This window comes from Nicotiana sylvestris, chromosome 10 (assembly GCF_000393655.2).
Source record: "Nicotiana sylvestris chromosome 10, ASM39365v2, whole genome shotgun sequence".
Taxonomy (NCBI): Eukaryota; Viridiplantae; Streptophyta; class Magnoliopsida; order Solanales; family Solanaceae; genus Nicotiana; species Nicotiana sylvestris.
Window position 1 is genome coordinate 22,640,450 of NC_091066.1, and position 22,962 is coordinate 22,663,411.

The following is a 22,962-nucleotide window of genomic DNA, read 5'->3' on the forward strand; positions in this document are numbered from 1 at the left end:
GTATATAAGGCAAAATCTGTTTCTTACCTCTATATATTAAGTTTTGAATCCCCTTAGCACAACCCAAAAGTGCAGTTTAGTGGTCATGGGAGTTCAAAACCTTCATAAGGTTATAGGTTCAATTCCAACTAGCTACAAAATATTTTTGAACCCCCTTTGTGGAGATCCTGCCTCCGCCACTTCAAGAAATTTTCCAGTTGAAATACAATGTCATGAAAGTAAAAACTAACTATTTATCAAAAAGTCAAAAATATACCTATTTAGAAACTACATGCGAAATGTTACAAATTAATATGTCTTTAATTTATTATAACAAATTAGGCAAAATTTGATATAATAAATACATTTGCTTAATTTATAACTCAATCTGAAACAGAGAACATAAAACTCATTTCAGAAGCTTTAAGAGAAAAAGTTTCCTATTTAGTTAGGAAGCCTTATGGCCTAAGTAGGACCCATGGCACGGGAATAATGGGAAATTTTACCACGTCTTTGGTTTTTCGAATTTAGTTAGAGCCATAAAGCCTGGCGGAAGATTCAGCCAATTTTACCTTGACTTGATGATCAATGCTAGCCATATGTAGTAATCGATCATTTAATATTTGCTCTACCTAAGAAAAAAATTGAAGGTGTCAGTAAAAGATACTAACCAGACAATGATATTTCAAAAGTCACACACCATAGTAACTTAGACCTTGCTGTCAAAAGAAAATTCTAGAATAGGTATATGCACTTCTAAAGTCAGATTGGCATAGGAAAGTTAAAACACTTTTTAAGTAATGTAGCAAATTAACAAAAAATCAATGCATAGAAATTTGGGAATCAAATATGATAATGCAGAACAAAAGACTCTAAATCACCACTAACACTTCGATAAATGGCATAATGGCTGAACAACAGATAATATAGGGAGGCAATTGCTACCTGTGATCGAAGAACTTCTTTGTATGTTCCAATCTCTCTCAGGGCGATAGCAAATTTAACCATATCAGAGCCTAAGAATGCAAATCACATGTATCAATATAAATTGGCTGAGGAATTTGACTCTAGATTCTTTGTTAAGTAGAGCTTACTGCAGAAAATCAATACAATGTTTGCAAACAAGGTTAATTGAGCTTGACAAGGATAGCAAAAGATGCAAATTTGTTCCATACTTCCATTCACCTTTTAACTTTTAGCTAATAATAGAAACACCAGAAGTTGATTAAGAAAAATCAGTGATAACAGCAATTCATAACTTAGAATTTAGAAATTGCTACATACTATTTGTGGATAAGTAGTCCTATATCCTAACAAAATACTTCCTATGAGAAATGAGGTTTTTGTTGGTCGTAAGTGTCCTCTAGATGATGTCTTCGCAAGTGTAACCTCTATATAGTTAACTTTCTCATGATGTTCATGTTTTTGTTGTCCGTGTTCAACAATGTCTTCCCATGAATGTCTTCACAAGAGTAGATCATTTATATGGCAAGCTGTACGCAAAGATAAAGACAAAATGGAACCTCCAAATGAAACACCAACAGGATCAGTGTGCCCTCCTCCAAAGGTTTCAAGAGAACTCGCAAAAGCTATGTCTCTATCATATGCTTCCCCAAGACCTTCTCTATAAATTCGAAAAAAGAATGAATGAATCTTATAAACAACACAAAACTTGTGCAAGAGTTAGGATTATTTATGGAATAAAATCTTACAAAAACAATTTCAAATTCTAACTTTGATGTTTGATGACATCCTTGAAAAGAAGATCATATATCTATTTGCATTAAGTGTACATAGTGGTGCGACATTTTATACTCATTAAGTGGAACACACTGCAGTAGTCCATCCATAAGCCCAAATAGTTCGAAGACGCAAATGTTGAAAGATACAATCAGGTAAGCAAGTACAAAATTACTTGCCAAAGGAACTTCAATTAAGCGAAGGAGGGATATAGAAGATAGAGGAAAAGCACTGTCAAATGAATACAGATAGGAATAAGACCATAATATGCTTTGCAGATAAAATTGGATGTCAATATGACAACAATATGATAATGAAACTGAATGGGACTTAAAACTGTTAAAAGAAGAGGATTAACATACAGATTGATGAACATCTAACATACTGGGCATCAAGTGAGATGATGAAGTGAGGCTTGGAGATTAAACCTTCTATGTTGCACTTCCACGACTATCTATTTTCTTTATTCTTCTCATCAATACCCTAATCACAATGTCAAAATCTACTCAGGTCATGTTAGGACATGGAAAATCCTTCATTTCTTTTTTAATCCCTCATGGTGTATGTGCTCTTAAAACCTAAAGATTAAGGATGTGTTGTTAGCAGAAAGTCATAAATACACTAATATAAGATTCTGTTTAAACGATTCTACGTGTTGATTGAGCACAATATGACTTATTACACATTCTTGCAATGTGCTACGGCAAGGGCAATATTTCATGAAAATTTTTTCTTCCTATGTCCCAAAAAGAATGGCCAGGTTCGAGGTATGAGGATCAACACATCTAATTTTCAGCGTAAATGCGAATAAAAATCCTGAAACTACATAAAAAGTACAGTAGATAACAATTGTTGAAGTCAAAAATATTTCAAAATGTTTTAAAAATCATAGCAAAAGACAGCACCGTTCGACTCTCCAAATAGTAATAGCACCATATAAAATGGAACAGAGGGAGTATAACAAGATATTATAAAAGTTTGGGGCTATGATAAGATAAGAATGGTAAGATTTTACGAAGTTGTATTCAATTTTTTAGAAGATGATGTATGAAATTGCTACCCTTATGTGCAACAAAGTTAAAATACTTTTTGCTGCTAGAGCTTTGTTATTGAGTTTCTTGTTGTTATCCATACAGACCTTCCTCTCTTCCAACCGTTATTCTCTCTTCTCTGCTAATCCCTTTATACATAAGAACCACTTAATAATGAAGCGTGCCGTGCAACACAACTAATGAAGACAAGTTGATAGAGCAACATAAAGAGACTTACGTGTACTTTCGACATCCTTTATAAAACTTTAGACATTTATCCCTCAACAATTCGGAATCTTCCTCCAAAGCTTGGATCTGTTCCACCAAGTACAATATTTAAGGACCCACACTCGTGGTCAGAGAAAATTAGAAATGATTAGCATATTCTTCAGCCTACAGATATCCATATTAAACTAAAACATGCCATGGGAAAGGCTTAAGCTTTTATGTGAGCCAAAGTCATATCAAACTGCATCTAGAAAATTCACACAGGACTAGATACACCACCTAGCATCTAACTAATAACTATACCACATATAAGTAATAATTGCATTTAAATCTTAGACAACATGTTTTCATGCTGATAACATGGAAAACAAGTCTCCAAGTCTCTACTAATGGAATGATATCCTTTGCAACCTCTGTTCCATACACTATAATTCCTTGGTTCCCCCTTCAAAAACACCTTAATCATGATAACCTCACAGTTCATACCAGGCAAACCACGGTCGGGAAATGCACTCAACAATAATAAGGTTTTCAGTTATACACACACACACACTTACTTTCTCAACATACATAAGTACATACTTTCTCGACATACACTTCACTTCTTAAGACTACACGATCTAGTTTTAATATAAAACTAAAAAAGAAAGAAAAGGGGTAAAAGAGAAATAAAGAAGTATGTCCATAATTGAAGAACTAAAGTATTACTATAGTAGTATTGATATTCACAAGCACAAACCTCAAAAAGTCAAAGTTTAAACTAACAATAAAATAAAAGGTTTGATTGCTCATCTTTCATCTACATCTTACTTTAAACCTCAGAAAGTCAAAGTATCTATCAATCAAATTTTAAATAGAAAAAAAATTAGTCAAATGTTGATTACTCTGCAGTTATCCAAGCAGAAAACGTTCAACCAAAATTCATGAATTACTATTCATTTGGCAGAAACTTATTGTAATTTCTTAACAACTAATCATCATGAGGCTACATGCACACTGTTATGAATGAAAATAACGTGTTGAGGACGTATTGGGAAATTTAGCAAGTTATGTGCGGGACCCAGGTTAGAGAATGTTTAAATAGCAGTAGGTTAGTAAAATAAAGTAGACAATTGTATTGTGAAGTTCCTTTCCCCTCCTGTGAGTGTGTCTTCTCACCCCCTTTCTATTTCTGTATGTCTGGCTTCTCTTTCCCTTCTGGTTATGCTCCCTTGTTCCTCTAATTCTATTAGTATTTCTTGCTTCCACTGTAATTCAATTCAGTAATAATAATATACAAGTATGTGTTTGTGTTGAGAACTTGGGTTCATTACATTGGTGCTTTCATCGTTCATACTCCAGTCCCAATGGTGATTTTAGATAGATTCAGTGGAGGCGACCCAGAGGATTGGATTTTTCGGGCTGAACGATACTTCATCTTTCGTGGTTTCTCTGAGAAGGACTGGTTATTTCTCGCTTACCTCTACCTTGATGGCGATGCATGGGCTTGGTTCGATTGGCTATATCGGAACAATCAATTTTGGGATTGGAAGCATTTCACTGAGAAGTTAATCATGTTGCGGAAGCCAAATGTATATAGTGTGAATAAGTCACAACTACTATACCAAAAATTATGACAACCACCAAATAATAAATAAGACAATAAAGCAACAATAAAAGGAACACCAGAATTTACGAGGTTCGGCTAATTTTGCCTACTCCTCGGACACAACCAATATTTTATTTCACTCCAAAAATACAAGTGAAATAATACTAAAGAGAGAAGATACAAATGTCTTAAACAGATGAGAAGGCAAATGAGAGGTGTGTTTAAATCCTAAACATTAAGCCTTCTTTTATAGGGGGAAAATCCCCCCAACCCTTCTTTTCCCACCGATGTGGGACAAAAGATTTGCCAAATTCAACAAATCTCCACCTTGGCAAAATTCCACATCTTCAATCTTCTCTCAATAACAAATTTTGGTTGTGTCTTCATCTTCAATCTTCAGTGTTCAACAATGTTGATCAAATCCAAACAATGTTGAAACTTGACCGCAGTCACCACTTTTGTCAGCATATCAGCAGGATTCTCTGTAGTATGAATTTTCTTCACCGTGACTCCACCTTCTTCTATGATTTCTCGTACGAAATGATACCGAACATCAATGTGCTTCGTCCTTGCATGATAAACTTGGTTCTTCGCTAATTGAATAGCACTTTGACTATCACAAAAAATTGTGATACCTTTTTGTTCAACACCAAGCTCCTTTAGCAATCCTTGAAGCCAAATTGCCTCCTTCACAGCCTCTGTAATAGCCATGTACTCTGCCTCTGTTGTAGACAAAGCAACTGTTGACTGCAAAGTAGACTTCCAACTAACTGGTGCCTTTGCAAAAGTAAACACATAACCAGTAGTTGATCGTCGTTTGTCCAGATCACCCGCAAAATCTGAGTCACAATATCCAACTACAGACTGATTGTCTTCCTGCTCAAAAACTAACCCGACATCTACAGTATTATGAATATACCGTAGAATCCACTTCACAGCTTGCCAATGCTCCTTTCCTGGATTATGCATATATCTGCTAATAACTCCAACAGCTTGTGAAATGTCAGGTCTCGTACAGACCATTACATACATCAAGCTACCAACAGCATTTGCGTATAGTACCTTTGACATATACTCTCGTTCAACTTCATCCTTTGGCGACATAGTAGTACTCAGCTTAAAATGGGGAGCAAGTGGAGTACTAACTGGCTTAGTCTTGTCATCTATGCCAAAACGTTGAAGTACTCTCTTCAAATATTCCTTTTGAGATAAACAGAGTTTCTTTGAACGTCTATCTCTTATTATCTCCATGCCAAGAATTTTCTTTGCCTCACCTAGATCCTTCATCTCGAACTCCTTCTTCAGTTGAATCTTCAACTTATCAATTTCTTCCGAATTCTTGGAAGCTATCAACATATCATCAACATATAGGAGAAGATATACAAAGGAACCATCTTTAAGCTTGCGCAAATACACACAATGATCGTATTTGCTTCTCTTGTACCCTTGCCGCAACATAAACTCGTCAAATCGCTTGTACCATTGTCTAGAAGATTGTATCAATCCGTACAACGATTTTTCAAGTTTGCACACCATATTTTCTTTTCCAGCAACTTTGAATCCTTCTGGCTGAGTCATGTAGATTTCCTCCTCCAAGTTTCCATGTAAAAACGCAGTTTTTACATCCATCTGAACTAGTTCCAAATCCAATTGTGCTACCAAAGCCAACATAATTCTAATGGAGGAATGTTTTACAACTGGAGAAAACACTTCATTGTAATCAATTCCCTCCTTTTGAGCATATCCTTTGGCCACCAATCTTGCTTTGTAGCGAACATCTACTTGGTTAGGAAATCCTTCCTTCTTTGCAAATACCCATTTGCACCCAATTGCTTTCTTTCCCTTCGGGAGATTGGCCAATCTCCATGTATGATTCTGATGAAGGGACTGTATTTCATCATTCATGGCAATCCTCCACTTATCTTCTTCTGAACTTTGGACAGCGTCTTTATAAGTAGTAGGAACATCATCAGCTACAATTGAGGTTGCACAAGCAACCGTCTCTATGAGACGAACAGGTTTCGTTATTGTTCTTTTTGGCCTGCTGGTTGCTATTGATTCAAGTTGTTGTTGAGGTTCCTGAGTTGGAATCTCCTCTATTGGCTCTCCTTCTAGAGGATAATCTTCATTTGTTTCCTCCTCTGCTTCTTGTGTAGGAAAAATAAATTTTCCCTCAAACTCCACCTGCTTAGAAGCACCTTTATTTTGTTTGGTATCTTCTGTTACCTTATTTACCATAGCAGATTCATCAAAGGTAACATCCCTGCTGAATATTACTTTCTTTGTCATAGGACACCATAAGCGATATCCTTTGACTCCAGAAGTAATTCCCATAAAAATAGCCTTCTTTGCCCTTGGATCCAATTTTGACTCTGTCACATGATAATATGCAGTTGAGCCAAACACGTGCAAAGAGTCATAATCTACAGCAGGCTTTCCATACCATTTTTCAAATGGTGTCTTGCCATCAATAGCAGCAGATGGTAAGCGATTAATGAGGTGGCATGCATATGTAACTGCCTCAGCCCAAAATTCTTTGCCCAAGCCAGCATTGGACAACATACACCGTACCTTCTCCAGCAAGGTCCGGTTCATACGTTCTGCCACTCCATTCTGTTGTGGTGTATGTCTAACAGTAAAGTGTCGGACGATGCCATCATTTTCACAGACCTTATTGAAATGATCATTTTTGTATTCACCTCCATTGTCTGTGCGAATACACTTGATTCTCCTGCCTGTCTGATTCTCCACCATCGTCTTCCATTTGAGAAAAATTCCCAACACTTCATCTTTGCTCTTCATTGTATACACCCATACTCTTCGGGAAAAATCATCAACAAAGGTTACAAAATAGTGCTTCCCACCCAATGAAGGTGTTTTGGAAGGACCCCAAACATCAGAGTGTACATAATCCAAAATGCCTTTAGTATTATGGATCGCTGTACCAAATTTAACCCTTGTCTGTTTCCCTTTAACACAATGCTCACAAAACTCCAAGTTGCAAGCCTTGACTCCTTTTAACAATCCTTGATCTGATAGAGTTTTCAAGGATTTTCCTCCAGCATGTCCCAAGCGCATGTGCCATAGCTTGGTTGCTTCTGCCTCTTTGTCGTCACTGGATGTCACTGTCGCTGTCCCAATAACTGTACTGCCACGATAGCGGTACATATTATTATTCTTCCGATTAGCCTTCATTACCACTAGTGCACCGGAGCATACTCTCATCACTCCATTTTCTGCAATGATTTTGAACCCTTTTGATTCTAGGGCTCCCACAGAGATGAGATTCTTCTTCAAATCCGGTACATATCGAACATCTGTTAATGTTCTGATCATTCCATCATGGTTCCTTAATCGTATTGAACCAATGCCATATGAGGTAAGAGGGCTGTTATCCGCTGTGTGGACGACTCCATATTCTCCTTCTTGAAATTCCACGAACCAGTCCCTGTTGGGACACATATGATAGCTACAAGCCGAGTCCATCAACCATATGTCTGATGATGTTGATGACTCTGTTGTAACTAATGAGAAGTCTGAATCATCACAATCAGCTACATTTGAATCCATAATGGCCTTTCCATTATTATATTTGGCCTTATTCTTCAACTTCGGACAGTCTTTCTTCCAGTGCCCTTTTTCTCGACAAAAGGCACATTCATCTTTGCTGGGTCTGGATCTTGACTTGGATCTTCCCTTCTTTGTCCTCGTTTGATTTTGAGGACGACCCCTCACAAATAGTGCTTCTCCTTCTCCGCCCTTCTGTTTTTCTCGCTTTCTTTGTTCATAGCTGTACAAAGCCGAACAAACTTCTCTGAGAGAAACTTCGTCATTTCCATGGAGTAGAGTAGTTTCAAGGTGCTCGTACTCATCAGGAAGTGACGCCAACAACATCAAGGCCAAGTCACCATCATCATAAGTTGTATCCATATTTTGCAAATCTGTGACCAACTTATTGAAACTGGTGATATGTTCATTCATCGTGGTACCAGGAACATAGGTGAAGTGAAACAGTCTCTTCTTCATGTACAATTTATTTTGACTGTTTTTCTTCAAAAATTTATCCTCCAGTGCTTTCCATAATTTACTTGCAGAAGTTTCCTTTGTGTATGGATATTTCTGCTCTCTAGCAAGGTAGGATCGAATGGTACCGCAAGCAACACGGTTGATAATTCTCCAATCTTCTTCTCCAATAACATCTGGTTTCTTTTCTTCAATGGCCAGATCTAGCCCTTGTTGAAAAAGGACATCTAGAACCTCGCCTTGCCACATCCCAAAATGTCCGGACCCGTCAAAAATTTCTACCGCAAATTTCGCATTTGACACAATTCTTGTCATAAGCGAAGATGCCAATGATGACGTATTGTTGACACTTGATGTAGATTCTTCTTGTTTATTGTCTCCCATATTTGACACAAATATTATTTAATAGCTGACGACACAAATCAAGATTATTTCCTTTCTGATGTAGAAGATCAGACTAAGCTGCAACTACAGAGCATACTCAGACAGAACCTTGACTCAGTTACCAAGATAAATCTTTTCTGATGTGGAAGATCAGACTATGCTGCAACCACAGAGCATACTTAGACAGTACCTTGGCTCTGATACCAATTGTTGCGGAAGCCAAATGTATATAGTGTGAATAAGTCACAACTACTATACCAAAAATTATGACAGCCACCAAATAATAAATAAGACAATAAAACAACAATAAAGGGAACACCAGAATTTACGAGGTTCGGCTAATTTTGCCTACTCCTCGGACACAACCAATATTTTATTTCACTCCAAAAATACAAGTGAAATAATACTAAAGAGAGAAGATACAAATGCCTTAAACAGATGAGAAGGCAAATGAGAGGTGTATTTCAATCCTAAACATTAGGCCTTCTTTTATAGGGGAAAAATCCCCCCCAAACTTAACTCCCAACCAATGTGGGACTTTGGCATTTTGCCAAACTTCAACAAATCTGGCGTACAGCCGTTACTGCACCGGCTCGTGGGGACTATGTTGGTTATCCTATCTCGATTCTGACAGAAGCGCGTGTATCTTCCTTTGCTGCTCCGAGCCATAATTCCAACTTGCATAATTTTGCATCTGGAAAATCAGACACACAACAAGTGTTCAACGAAACACTTGCAACAACAAGTCCCGGCATTCATTTTCTTTCCACAGTAAGTTCAATTCCTTATCTACAAGTCCTTGAACTTCATGCTTTTGATGCTCGAGTATCTCATGGAGACAAGTCCACCATTGACGAAGACAAGGTGTTTGATGAAAGTCCCCAGCCGACCACGACTGCTGTAGCATATGATGATATTTCATAAATCTATATTTCCCCTATGGTTGATGAAGAACCAGATTTTGAATCCTTGAATAAGCATACAGACTTTGTAGACGCAACAGAGGCTCTTGATTGTGAAGCTAAATCAATGCAGGAAGGTGCAAATGCCTTTTCTGCTATTCCCTCGGCAGTGGCTCATGGACAAGGTGCTTCTATTTTTTCCGAGCTACAACACTTAATAGAGACGGACAGCAACACAATTCCCGTAGCCAATGGTGTTGCTCATCCAAAAATGCTAGGTCCAACACTCAGCAATGGCCAGGTGTTCGACAAAATTTCTCGATGGAGTGAAACATGCTCACTGATTAGCCTTCAGCTTGCAGGCACCAGGACAACATTTAAGGATGTATTGGATCCCGGTGGTGAACTGCTTTCAATTTTCAATCAATTGTTACTAGTTAACGATTACGTCACTCGATTCCCATTCGACCCCGGGGTGGATTTACTCATTGTGAACCTTGATGGACCTGCTACTATTCTTGGCGTAAATTTAAGCCCTTGAGTCTAACCGGTCATACCGAGTACATGCAGGCAGTACTATTGTTGGGATTTGTTGTCAAGTTGTGCTCATTTGCATTTTCTAACTCTACGACTAAAGTGTGGGATCCCGGACAGAAATGGTATTTATATTCCTACATTTTGCAATTTAATTACTGGCAGTTACATCTCCAGCTTTCCATCACTATTATAATGCTGGAAAAGATCCTTCATCCGACTTGAAAGAGTTGGAACCAGGAGCGACGGTATTACCCTGGAGACAGAACCTTCTTGTTTTGTTATTTGCAGTGCATGCTGAAATTATGTTGCGATACTATGACAAAGATACTTCAGCGAAGTGCGTGCTTAATGCTATAACAGAAAAAGGCGTCGAAGTTTCAGTAGACGAGGTGCTGAAGTTGTTCGATCAAAAATTTCAAAAGGCCGACACAAGGTTTGCAAGAACCAGTACATGTAATATGAGCTATGGACTTATACTGACAATTAACAAACAGATAATAGTTGAGCTCAATGACTTCCTGGTAGTTAAACCATACTGTCCTCACAAGGTTGCTAACCTTTTCTTGGGTGAACACAAGACAAAAGCAGGGGATCTATTTGATGTTGTTGTTATTACTGCCTTCATCGTTCTCTTGCAACTTACATTGGGCACGAATATGCCACAACTTACTAGAGTTCTTAGAGCAACTAAGAGAAGTGATTGTGCCGATAACATTATTCTGTTGCTTTACCGTGATTTTGGAATACATGTCTACAATTGGGTCGACAGAGGGCATATACTCGAGGTTGGTAATTTTTGTTCAGAATTGTTTATAAACAACAGTCGGGCTGGTATATGTGCTAAATATAAATGGTGGTACAAGGCATCAAACGATCAATTTTACTTGAATTACAACAGAAGGAATGGGGATGCACTTGGTGGAATTCTCTATTTTGTTGGTAACGATGATGAAATAATCAACACCGTGAAAACCTGCGAGTGTGAAGATAAAGCAGGTTTAGAGCAAAAGATTGGAGAAATGGATTCAAGGCTCGACAAACTTAAGAAGGAGTTGAGAAAAGTAGTTGCCCTTGAAATTGTTCTTTACTCAATGGTATCTAAGCATGGAAGTTCTGTCTACCAGTTGCACGCGCCTGCCAGGAACTTTTCTAGACTCTACCTTTATGCTTGTAAATATTGGTGTCTAGACAAAAGAGCTACAGTTGCTAAAAATACTGTTTCTGGCCTTGTTTTAGTTTCCATTATCCTAGGAGGCCAAGCTTTTCAGGAGGCTTTGAAGAGATTATGTCCTGTTGTCAATGAATGGATGATGGAACAGTGTGTTGTCAGACTAGATGGGGCTAAGCTCAATATGGTTTTTCATGAGTTAGCCCGTGCGATCCCAGCTGCTGCTCTATGTCTAATAGTTGACTCAAGGGTGTTACATATAATGCTGCTCGGTGGGCCGGGCCTGAACCGGACCGGACCGGGCCCGCGGTCCTAACGGGCCTGGTGGGCCTGGTGGGCCGGTCCTGGGTGGGCCGGTCTTGGTGGGCCTCCTGAGCCCGTCACGGGCTGGTCTCCATGGTTGAGCCCACGAGCCCGGGACCGTTTAGCCCGGGACCGGCAGGCGGGCCTGGGCCGGTCCTGGCGGGCCCAACGGCTATTTTTCAAAAAAAAAAAAAAAAAAACTCCAACGGCCATATTTAAAATCTAGCCGTTTGGGCTGAAAATATGACCGTTTTTTAAGTTAAAAAAATGGTCATTTGGCCCCCAAACTTTATATAATTACACTTTTCCCCATTTCTCAACTATAAATACCCCCTCATTCTTTCATTTTTATTCATCAATTCATCAATATCTCTCAATATCTCTCAAGATATGTCATTTTTTGGTAATAAAATTTATTGCTTCTACCCATGAGCTTCTTTTCGCAATATTTCTTTGTCTATACTTAGAATTATTTATAAGCTACAATATATACATAATATACAATATATATACTACAAGAAAATATATAAGAGAATATATATACATAAGATACAATATAATATACTACAAGAAAATATATTATGCGAAAATATATACATAATATACAATATATATACTACAAGACAATATATTATGCGAATATATATACATAATATACAATATATATACTACAAGAAAATATATTTATAAGCTACAATATATACATAAGATACAATATATATACTACAAGAAAATATATAAGAGAATATATATACATAAGATACAATATAATATACTACAAGAAAATATATTATGCTAATATATATACATAAAATACAATATATATACTATAAGAAAATATATAAGAGAATATATATACATAAGATACAATATAATATACTACAAGAAAATATATTATGCTACAATATATACATAATATACAATATATATACTACAAGAAAATATATTATGCGAATATATATACATAAGATACAATATATATACTATAAGAAAATATATAAGAGAATATATATACATAAGATACAATATAATATACTAAAAGAAAATATATTATGCTACAATATATACATAATATACAATATATATACTACAAGAAAATATATTATGCGAACATATATACATAAGATACAATATATATACTACAAGAAAATATATTATTATGCGAATATATATACATAAGATACAATACATATACTAAAAGAAAATATATAAGAGAATATATATACATAAGATACAATATAATATACTTCAAGAAGTGATATTTATGCATGACAATTTAGTGTTTTACTATTGTTTTGTTATTTTCTTTTTCGTCAAGCACTTTAATAATTAGATATACATATATACTACATATATATTTTTAATATAGCCATGATACTACAATAAATTGTCTTAAAAAAAAACCGCTAGGCCCGCGAAGCCCACGAGCCCGGCCCGTTAAGCACAGGACCATGTGGGCTTAGGCCCGTCACGGGCCGGTTCCACCCATTAGGCCCACGAAGACCGGGACCGCCAGGCCCGGGACCGCCAGAGCCCGGGACCACGAAGCCCGGGACCGCGAGGCCCGGCCCGTTAGGCCCACTAAGGCCCGGGCCCGGGACAAAATACAGCATTAGTTACATATTCCAACATTGTGCTTTGCAACATTACTCTCATGTGATCCGTTTGATAGCCGTTTTTCAGACCCATTTCTTAATGTAACACCCGATCCACGTTCAAGTCTTGGCATACTCACCGCTATGACATCAATGTTGTTCTACTCGAACCTTGAGGATAAGGTTCTTATTGAGGATGAGGGTATTGTTATGAATGAAAATAACGTGTTGAGAACGTATTGGGAAATTTAGCAAGTTATGTGTGGGACCCAGGTTAGAGAATGTTTAAATAGTAGTAGGTTAGTAAAATAAAGTAGACAATTGTATTGTGATCTTCCTTTCCCCTCCTGTGAGTCTGTCTTCTCACCCCCTCTCTATTTCTGTATGTCTGGCTTCTCTTCCCCTTCTGGTTATGCTCCCTTGTTCCTCTAATTCTATTAGTATTTCTTGCTTCCAATGTAATTCAATTCAGTAATAATAATATACAAGTATGTGTTTGTGTTGAGAACTTGGGTTCATTACACACACCAAATCATCACTACCAACGGCAGTAACGGAGCTAAAGGTACGGAAGGTGGCTCAATCAAATTCCCTAATTGGGCCGGAAATTACACTGCAAATAGGGTAAAACATTTTTTTTTTTTGTATATAAATAAACTGTTGAATCCGCTTAATATAAGGGAAGCTACTAGGTACAGCATTTAAGCATTTAATGATTCCTAATTCCGTCAGTGACCAACGGTAGCAACCGGCTCTACAAGCAGTATTTTGCACATGGAGATTTGCGTTAATGAACACACACACACAAAAATCACAAGATCAGAATGCTAAAGTTTAAAGAATGAATATTTTTGTTACCTGCTGACGAAACATGGGCGAATCGTCAAGCCTGGCAAACATCATTCCCCCCTGCATCTGACTAAAACCAATATCACTCACTCGACCAACTAATAAACTAGACCGAATAATACAACGTTAGTTTCTGGGCCCAAATTCGAACTGCAGATCAGCCAAATACATTAAGTTAAAAAAAAAAAAAAGGAAGATCAACCAATTACATGATCCCCAGAAAAAAAAAGGCCGACTTAGAAAAACAGACCCCTTATACGTAATTTTTTGTTAAACACTAGGGAGAGCGAGAAAAAAATATGGAAAATATGAAGTGAGATTAGTGTTTTAAGGGAGGTTAACGAAAATGAAGGGAAACAAATTTTGCTGAGCAAATGGGGACCAATGTGCGATATTTCATGGCTGTCACTCAAATACTATAACCCACATCTCCATCTATCTCTTTCGTTTCTCATTGGGGGTTGGTTTTCGTTTTTAATGCAGAAGAGGAAAGCGGTCTGATCTGATGATTTCAACTGTCCAGCGCGCCATGGCATGGCTCGCGCTTCTTCAGTCTATTAGGCTGCGTACAATGTTTTTTTTTTTGTTTTTTCATTTTCCTTATAATATCCCATAAAATCATAAATAATGTTTTCGGTGTAACAACGTCATTTTCTAGAATTTCTTTTTGAAAACATTATATAAATTACTTCAATTAATAATTAATTATTATTATTATTATTATTATTAATTTTTAATGCACAAAATACACTTGTCTATTTGCTAAATTTGTTAATAACCTTAATAAATATTTTTTATGAAATATTTTTCACTCACTGATTAAATATTCAATTTTTTTCCATGGGATATGACTTCTATCATATCAATACACTTAAATAGATAAGTTTAAGAAAATTTAATGAGGTGGTTGGTTTCCGCCATGCTATTTAAGCTATATTCAATTTTTTTAAAAAAAAATATACTTGTGACTAGTGGTGATAAATTCATGTTATTTACTCCTCCCGCTTCTTATTTTTCTACCTAATCCAATTCAAACGTTGCAAATGGATCTATTGGATAATGCAAAACAAGAAAAATTGTAAGTGGATCTAACAATAGATATTTAATCCAATCCAACCAAATGCTAAATAAACGTAAAAGAGGGTACTACTGAGTTGTACAATAACCATACCAGTTACCACCTGTATATCTGAAGTTTTGTAACTTCAGACTAGCGAGATTTAACTGATTAAATTTACAAAAAATTACGAACTTCGGCTATGCTTTAAATAGGGGTCCTCAAAGTGGCTATCTGTGCACTTCCCGCCAAACCCAAGCCCAATAAAAGGTACATAAGGGAAGCCCATAAGTTTTTCCAGTCCATAACATAAAGGGAACCCGTTTCGACCCGCCCTCCTATTTCCCGCGCATCCTTCGCAATCGGCACCTAGTTTGCGAGTGCAACTATACTCTAACAATTCTCCTACTACAATGGAGGATATCGACGGAGGAGAAATGGCAAGCGAATTAGACAGAGAAGAGGAAGAATCAGCCACCGACTTACTCCGTGATCGATTCCGATTATGCACTATTTCCATTGCTGAAGCCGAGGGTAGTTTTTTTTTTAGTTTTCAAAACACATACAGTAATTTCGAATTTTTCAATTTTCAATTTTCAATTTTCAATTCGGTCTTTAATTTGTTTGTTTTGGTGTATAACTGTTTAAGTGCAGCGAAACAATGTGGTATGGAGGTTTCTCAACCGATTATGGCTTGCATTTCTGATTTAGCCTTCAAGTTTGCAGGTACTTTTTATCGTTTCTACATATATACATGCATTTAGTTTGGAGAATTCAAATTTTGAAGGCACTGGTGCAACACTTAATGTGCAAACATTTTTTTACCACATTTTATTTAAATTTTCCATATACATATATACTATTGTCTAAGCAAGACAGTGAATACACCTGCACCTGGCTTCTAACACATTTGGCTGTTCGGTCAAAAATAATTACAGTCGCTAGCCAAATATACAAAAACTATACTCTGATTATGTATAAAATATGTATATTATACATTAATTACAAAAAATATAAATTTGCTGGGTATTATTTTGGAACGCGGCTATACTGTGTAGATTTCCCTTGCTTATATGCTAGATTCCCATTGTGGACACCTGCTTCACGACCCATGTCCTGTGTTATTTCTTTGTCCTTTTCTTTTGCTTCTGGTGTTGATATTCTAGAGAAATTTTGATTTCCATTAGATTGTTGATGATGGTCATAATTTGCTCAAATGTTTTTCCAATTAGACACTGTTAGCAAAATATGGTTGAGTTTTCATTCTGGAAATCTCAAGCTTCTGTATGTCTCTTGCTAAATGTGGAATAAGGATGCTTAACAGTTGATTATAGATGATGTATTTATGTATCAGAATTGCAAGGACCTCACCCTGATAATACTTAATCTAGAATATGACAAAATGGGGATTTCTTTTATAAGATAAGTTCAAGTTTGTTAGTTGGTTAGGATTAGTTTATTTAATCTTATCAATAGCCCTTTGTTTCGATAGCAATGAGGTTCCATCCCATCTTGGTTTATTCCTATTCTCACAAGAGGCTGGAGGGCTAAGGAAAATACATATAGACTTTAAGCAAATTTGATGTGACATGAGATATGGAGAACTTATAAGGAAAAGAAAAATGCCCTCAGATAAAGAGATATCGGTGGTTGTTTCATAGGATATTCAACATTCACTTTCTTTTGATTGTGGATGGCACCTCCAATCTAATGGGGTGATATGCTGACCCTGCATGTTGACACTCTCTGCAATTTCCATCACGAAGATTTCATTTGCCACTTAACACGAAGACTGTTTTATTTTCAATGTGTACAGTTATGCACTAAGGATACAGACACAGAAGGCATAAAAAAAGGTGCCACTATATGTAGTAGGCAAATTCTAGTCTGTTCTATGTGTGTATAGATGTGTGTATCAATCTTATTGATCTCGTTTTTACTGGCTGGTCTGTTTTGTACAAAATCCCATACCCTACAAACTCCATGCAATCTTCAAAACTGTCACCCAGTGTAGCTGCTAGTTTGAAAACTGTAATTCCTGCAAATTCCGCAAGAGCATTGCAATAGCTTCTGTTGGAATGGATGAATTGATTCTCACCAAACAAAGCACATTGAAATTAGACTAGAATTCCATAACATCAAAGCAATAAGAAAATAAGTGTTTGAACAAAAAAAACAATAACTTGGGGCTCTTGAGGTGGCTGCATCAAGGAGCAGCGGTGGATGGCGGTAAAGGTAGTTTACTAGTTGCGATGATGTGCTTTGGAGGATGGTGGTAGTGAATAGAGTAGTGGTAAAAAGTCACATTTACAGGAATATTTAAATAAACATCTTCTTTATGATTTTAAGACTTTTTATAAGATTTGAATGAACCAGATCTAGCAAGAGCAAACAAGTGGTCGTTAGAAAAAAAAAATCACTTAATGGGTTGAGATGTTAATTATTCAGATTCAGACCTTATTAAGTTGAAACAAATTAGGCCTTAGTTGTCTCATTGCTGTTTGATTGAATTTCATATTCAGGCATGTCTATAATTGTATATCTTGATTGCTGAAGCACTTAACTTACAGAGTACTTTTTCTTGAGAGCAGAACAGCTAGCAAAAGACCTTGAATTATTTGCCCAGCATGCTGGTCGTAAGTCCGTAAACATGGAAGATGTTATTCTTTCCGGTGAGTTCATCTGTAAATGTAATAGGTACAGCAGATCGTGGACATCAGTCCTTATAAGCACAAGTTAGCGTTATCTACTTGGCCTTGTCAATACTAGCAATCTAGCTTTATCTGCTTTTATTAATTTTACAGTCAGCTTTCCAGTTACTAAGAGTATTTTACAAGCTTTACTTAGCAATTTGCTTCACAAGCAATGCTGCTTCATGTATATAGAACCGTGGTGTTTCTCACCAGTTTGCAAATATATATTGTGTGTGTCCTTAATTTTCTTTCCCACCTTGTCGTAAGAAAGATTGATAATCATTTGCTACTACTGTCAATTGTTGCAAAATTGATAAGTTTGCCGTTAGCACAACTCATTTTAGGTTCATTCAAGACTATTCAATTTGCCATAAAATGTTTCTTGTCCGCGCAGTTCATTTTCAAAATTGATTTAACATTGCTCCTCTTTTATGAACCCATGAACTACTAATTTTTCTTAATATGTACTTCATAGCACATCGGAATGATCACCTGGCTGCCTCATTGAGGTCCTTCGGCAATGACCTAAAAGCAAAAGAGCCCAATTTGGAGAGGAAGAGGAAGAAGAGTTCCAGAAGGGAAGATAAAGTTGTTCGAGATGTACTTCGTACTCCAGACTATTAGATTAGAGGCATGGCCAGTTTCACTATGTAGTCCAATAGCCTAATAGCTTGGTGAGAGCAGCATCTGTGCAGCACTCACAGCTTTTTAAGGTAAAAACAGGTTGACAACATCATTGAAAAGCTACCTCAAAATAGCGCCTCAAGTGCAACATGGTGCGATAAATCTGGAGAATAGCAAAGCAACTAAAAGAATGTGGTCTGATAGTATTTATGATGTTGTAAAACCTTTCACATTTGTACTATAAAAAAAGTTTTGGATTTGAGCTTCCACCTCACATTAGTCTGGGCGGAGCTCACACCTTGGAACTTGGAATAGTATGAAAAATATCCGTGCCATGCTAGGCACATAATTTAGCTGCTGATTAGCATTCTTTGTACATGAATTAAAGCACTTTTGCATGAATCGAGTATTTTCTGTGAAAGTAATCAGTTGATAAAAGATTATCGAGCTTTTTTTAGCGGTGATTAGAATTCTAACCAAGCTATCTGAGCAATCCATCCTAGAGCCAGATAAGTTCCATCAACAATAGCCAATGAGGGATAATCGTTGTTAAAATCATTCATCAGTTGATTACGTTTTGGAAAAAGTACCTCTCATTATCTATATCAACAGCCACGCAAGAACCAATGGAAAGGATTTTGACATCCTTATTAAGGTATGAAGCAGAAATGGTCACCACCTACTGCCCTTTCCTATGCAGATTGATTTGGTCTGGCATAATCAGGAAGAGATTTACATAAACTGTTATTGTTCGGTAATCTCTTTTTATATTAGCAAATAGGGGTTGGCTTTCCTTTTTCTATTTTCAGAAAACGCAATTTAGAGTATTAGTTAACATTTTTTTTTTGTGTGCGACTCCCCTCCCCTTTGATTCCCCTCTAATCTCTTTATTGGAGTTATTGCTCCTTTGGTGACTCGTATGTTAGGGGTGCTTACCATCTGAACTAACCCTTTTATGGAGTATTAGCTAATATGGGTTGGCTTTCAGTCTCAAAAAACGAAAAGACGTATGTGATACAAAGAATATGAGGTCACCTATAACTGATTTTTCTTTCGGAATAAGATGGTCGAAATTTCTTCATCTTCCTTTTAGTGGGCTGGCTTGGTGCAAAATCGAATTAAAGGAATTATGAGCCGAAAAATTTAAAAAGAAAACGGAAAAGGGCTACAAAAGGTGAAATCATATTTTTGTTCGGGAGAAATTCAAAAATAGCCAGATTTACAACTGGTCGTTCAAAAATAGCCCAGTTTTAAAAGTAATCGAAATTTAGCAACTTTTCATGTAAAGATAAATCTGAGCGAAAACACTGTTCAAAACCCAAAAAATACGCCAGTATATTATACTGGAGTTCCAGCATAAGTATGCTTGAACTCCAGCATATTATACTGGAGTTCCAGGATAAGTATGTTGGAACTCCAGCATAATATGATGGAGCTCCAGCATAAGTACGCTAGAACTCTAGCATAATATACTGGAGTTCCAGCAAGTATAATTGTCCAGTATAATATACTGGAGTTTGGAGCACCAACACTCCAGTCTCCAGTATATTATACTGGAGTCAGCAAAGTATACCGGTCCAGCATAATATGTTGGAGTTCATACACAGATGCACCGAACTCCAGTATATTATGCTGGACCGGTCTCTGTTGCAGCAAAATAGTTGCTATTTTTCATTGACTTCGTAAATGCTGGCTATTTTTGAATGACCAGTCCGAAAATTGGCTATACCGTGCTATTTTTACCTTTTGTTCTGGTCTTACTTACTATGTGAATTTTTTATCCTTCTATTAAGCCCAGGGTCTTTCGGAAACAGCCTTTCTACCCTTTAAGGATAGGGGTAAGATCTGCGTACACACTACCCTTCCCAGACCCCACTAGTAGGATTTTACTGGGTTGTTGTTGATGTTGTTGTTATAGAAGGCTTAAATGTTAGTTTTATTGTAATCCTAATTGCACTTTAAGGAATCAGAGAAAATTTATCTTAATCAAGATTCACGTATTAACGTCACATAAGGAAGGCTGAAAATCACTATTTTCCTCGTTTATACAAAATTAAATTCTATAAAGGATTCAAAATATAAAGACAATATTTTCATTTCAAGACTTCCTCTATCATTTCTGTGGACATCCTTTAATTTATGTATATTTTAACCGCATATTCCTGAGATTGTCAATATATATATATATATATATATATATATATATATATATATATATGACGAGGGGTGTATAAATCGAACCGAAAAACCGCACCAAACCGAAAAGTCAAAGGAAACCGATTAAAAAACCCGATTTGGTTTAGTATTGAGTAAAAAAATTCGAACTAACCCGACATATAAATATATAATTTATATATATATATTTTTAAGATTTTATATAGAATTTTCTTTAAAAAAATGTCTAGAAATATTTGGGATTCTCATGCGGGATATAAATTTTAATAGAATATGAAGTGCTCCATATTTACTAACTTTAAATAATGGGTTGTATGATCACTTTCTTATCAAGTGTTACTGAAATGCATCTATCTATTTGTTCTTCCATATTCATATCATATGTTAAGATTTATTAAATTCTTATATCTTTTTCGAATGTGAAGTGATTATTAATATTTAGGTAACATATTGGTTTTTATGTTTAATTATTAAATTCGGTTAATCTGAAAGTGTATATCAACGAAAAATTATTGTCAGACGACCAAAAAAATAATTATTATGTGTTACTAATAGAATTCTCCCATAAGAATATTTTAATCGAGAATATGTTTGTCAATCTTTTATATTTTTACTAAATAGATATTTACTTATCAAATATTTAACAAAGTAAGAATATTGAAATAATATGTAAGTAACAAAAAAATCTGAAAATCCGAAAAACCCAATAAAACCGAACAAATCCAAACCAATATAGTTGGTTTGATTTAGTTTTGATAAAAATCGAACCAACCCGGTCCATGTACACCCCTATATGTGACCGTCTAATTATTATTGCATGTAGCAAAAAAAATATATATAAGAAATATTATAACATATAAATTATAGTTTTTAAGATTTTGAGTATATTTTCATGGTTTGGGGGTTGCCGGGTTAGGGAGGCAGGGGAGGGAAGGGTTGGCAAAGAGGGTTTTTTCCCTTGCTACCACGAAGAATTTATTAGGAGAAAAGGGTGGCATGTGGGCCGGTCCTCACGGTCTTGGTCCCGGTCCGGTCCCAATTTAAACGGGTCTCGCGGTCCTGGTCCTGATAGTCTTTTTGTAGGAATCAGCCAGGTACCGGGCAAAGTGGGTTGGTCCCGGGCCCAAGTGAGCCCAACAGATACTTTTTTTTTAATAGAAGTTAGAGAAAAAAAGATGGTAATAAAAATATTTAAGGCAATTCCTTGTAAATTATATTATAGAATTATGACCTAAATTTTTTAATTCACATTTAAAGACAAAAATATTGTAAAGAGATATTCAACGCAATGCGATATAATTTTATTATAGCATTAAAAAAACATGGCAATATCTTTCTTAGTCTTACTCCCCCTATGGAATGAGCATAACAAGGTGCTAATATCACCATTGAGAAGAAAAAAAAACTAATCAAGATGTGCCAAAATACAAGTTACATAATACATACTAATTTTTGTTCATACAAGTTACATGGTATCTCTTACAAACTTCATAAATACATTAAGGTCCGGAGGAATTTCCGTTGGTGGTGGTAGAAAAGAAGCTTGGTCATCACCGCTTCCGGGCGAAGCAGAATCCTCCACAAGTTCAGCTAGCATTTCTTCGTAAGCTCCGTCTACCTCTGGTTGTGATTCGGCAAGTTCAAAATTTCTTCTTTCCGAACGGATTCAATCTCTGAAAAGTATTAATTTTTTCAAGCTCTCCCTCATAGACGTTGTATGATCACCGAGTTGAAGTCTTGCTTGACTGAAAGCGCTCTCCGATGCCACTGTTGAAGCTTGAATAGTTAAAATTCTTGGGCCATGCTTGAAAGAACCAGAAAGTATTTTTCTTTGTCCTTCCACCATTCCAAAATATTTAAGGAGCCGTCGGGATTCACTTCCTCAATTCCCTGTGACAAATAAACTTCAAGCTCATTTAGTTGTAAAAAATCAGTTGTAGTAGAACCTTGAGAACCCCGGAACCCCGCCCAAGCACTAGGGTCAGCCTGACTAGGAGTAGGTACACTTGTACCCTCGGGGCTGGATTATCATCAATTGGGTTAACATCAGAAGCAGGACTAGTGGGTGTATCGTAATCCGGTTGAG

General features: G+C 36.4%; 2 protein-coding genes across 4 annotated transcripts in view; one reads left to right on the forward strand and one right to left on the reverse strand.

Moving 5' to 3' along the window:
- LOC104249419 (ADP-ribosylation factor GTPase-activating protein AGD3-like) overlaps nucleotides 1–14,623 on the reverse strand; it is a 43,526-nt gene extending 28,903 nt beyond the window's left edge. For 2 of the 3 annotated variants that reach the window (XM_070160021.1, XM_009805858.2), the window contains exons 1-5: nucleotides 14,337–14,623; nucleotides 2,989–3,065; nucleotides 1,503–1,603; nucleotides 925–995; nucleotides 552–611 (exon numbers count right to left, since the gene is read on the reverse strand). In XM_070160021.1, the coding sequence (XP_070016122.1) occupies nucleotides 552–611; nucleotides 925–995; nucleotides 1,503–1,603; nucleotides 2,989–3,065; nucleotides 14,337–14,393 (366 nt within the window). In that variant the 5' untranslated portion in view covers nucleotides 14,394–14,623. The remainder of the gene's footprint in view (nucleotides 1–551; nucleotides 612–924; nucleotides 996–1,502; nucleotides 1,604–2,988; nucleotides 3,066–14,336) is intronic. The other variant, XM_009805847.2, reaches the window with a different exon arrangement.
- A 1,114-nt stretch (nucleotides 14,624–15,737) lies between these two features.
- LOC104249439 (protein MHF1 homolog) lies at nucleotides 15,738–19,062 on the forward strand. Its single transcript, XM_009805866.2, has 4 exons — nucleotides 15,738–15,918; nucleotides 16,039–16,110; nucleotides 17,976–18,056; nucleotides 18,553–19,062. Exons 1-4 carry the CDS (start codon nucleotides 15,798–15,800, stop codon nucleotides 18,699–18,701), a joined length of 423 nt encoding a protein of 140 aa, XP_009804168.1. The 5' UTR covers nucleotides 15,738–15,797; the 3' UTR covers nucleotides 18,702–19,062.
- Nucleotides 19,063–22,962: the final 3,900 nt, after the last annotated feature.

Coding starts and splice junctions, on each gene's coding strand:
- LOC104249439 (XM_009805866.2), top strand. CDS start 15,798: ATGGAGGATATCGACGGAGGAGAAATGGCAAGCGAATTAGACAGAGAA. Junction 15,919..16,038: donor TTCCATTGCTGAAGCCGAGG/GTAGTTTTTTTT, acceptor GTTTAAGTGCAG/CGAAACAATGTGGTATGGAG. Junction 18,057..18,552: donor GGAAGATGTTATTCTTTCCG/GTGAGTTCATCT, acceptor TGTACTTCATAG/CACATCGGAATGATCACCTG.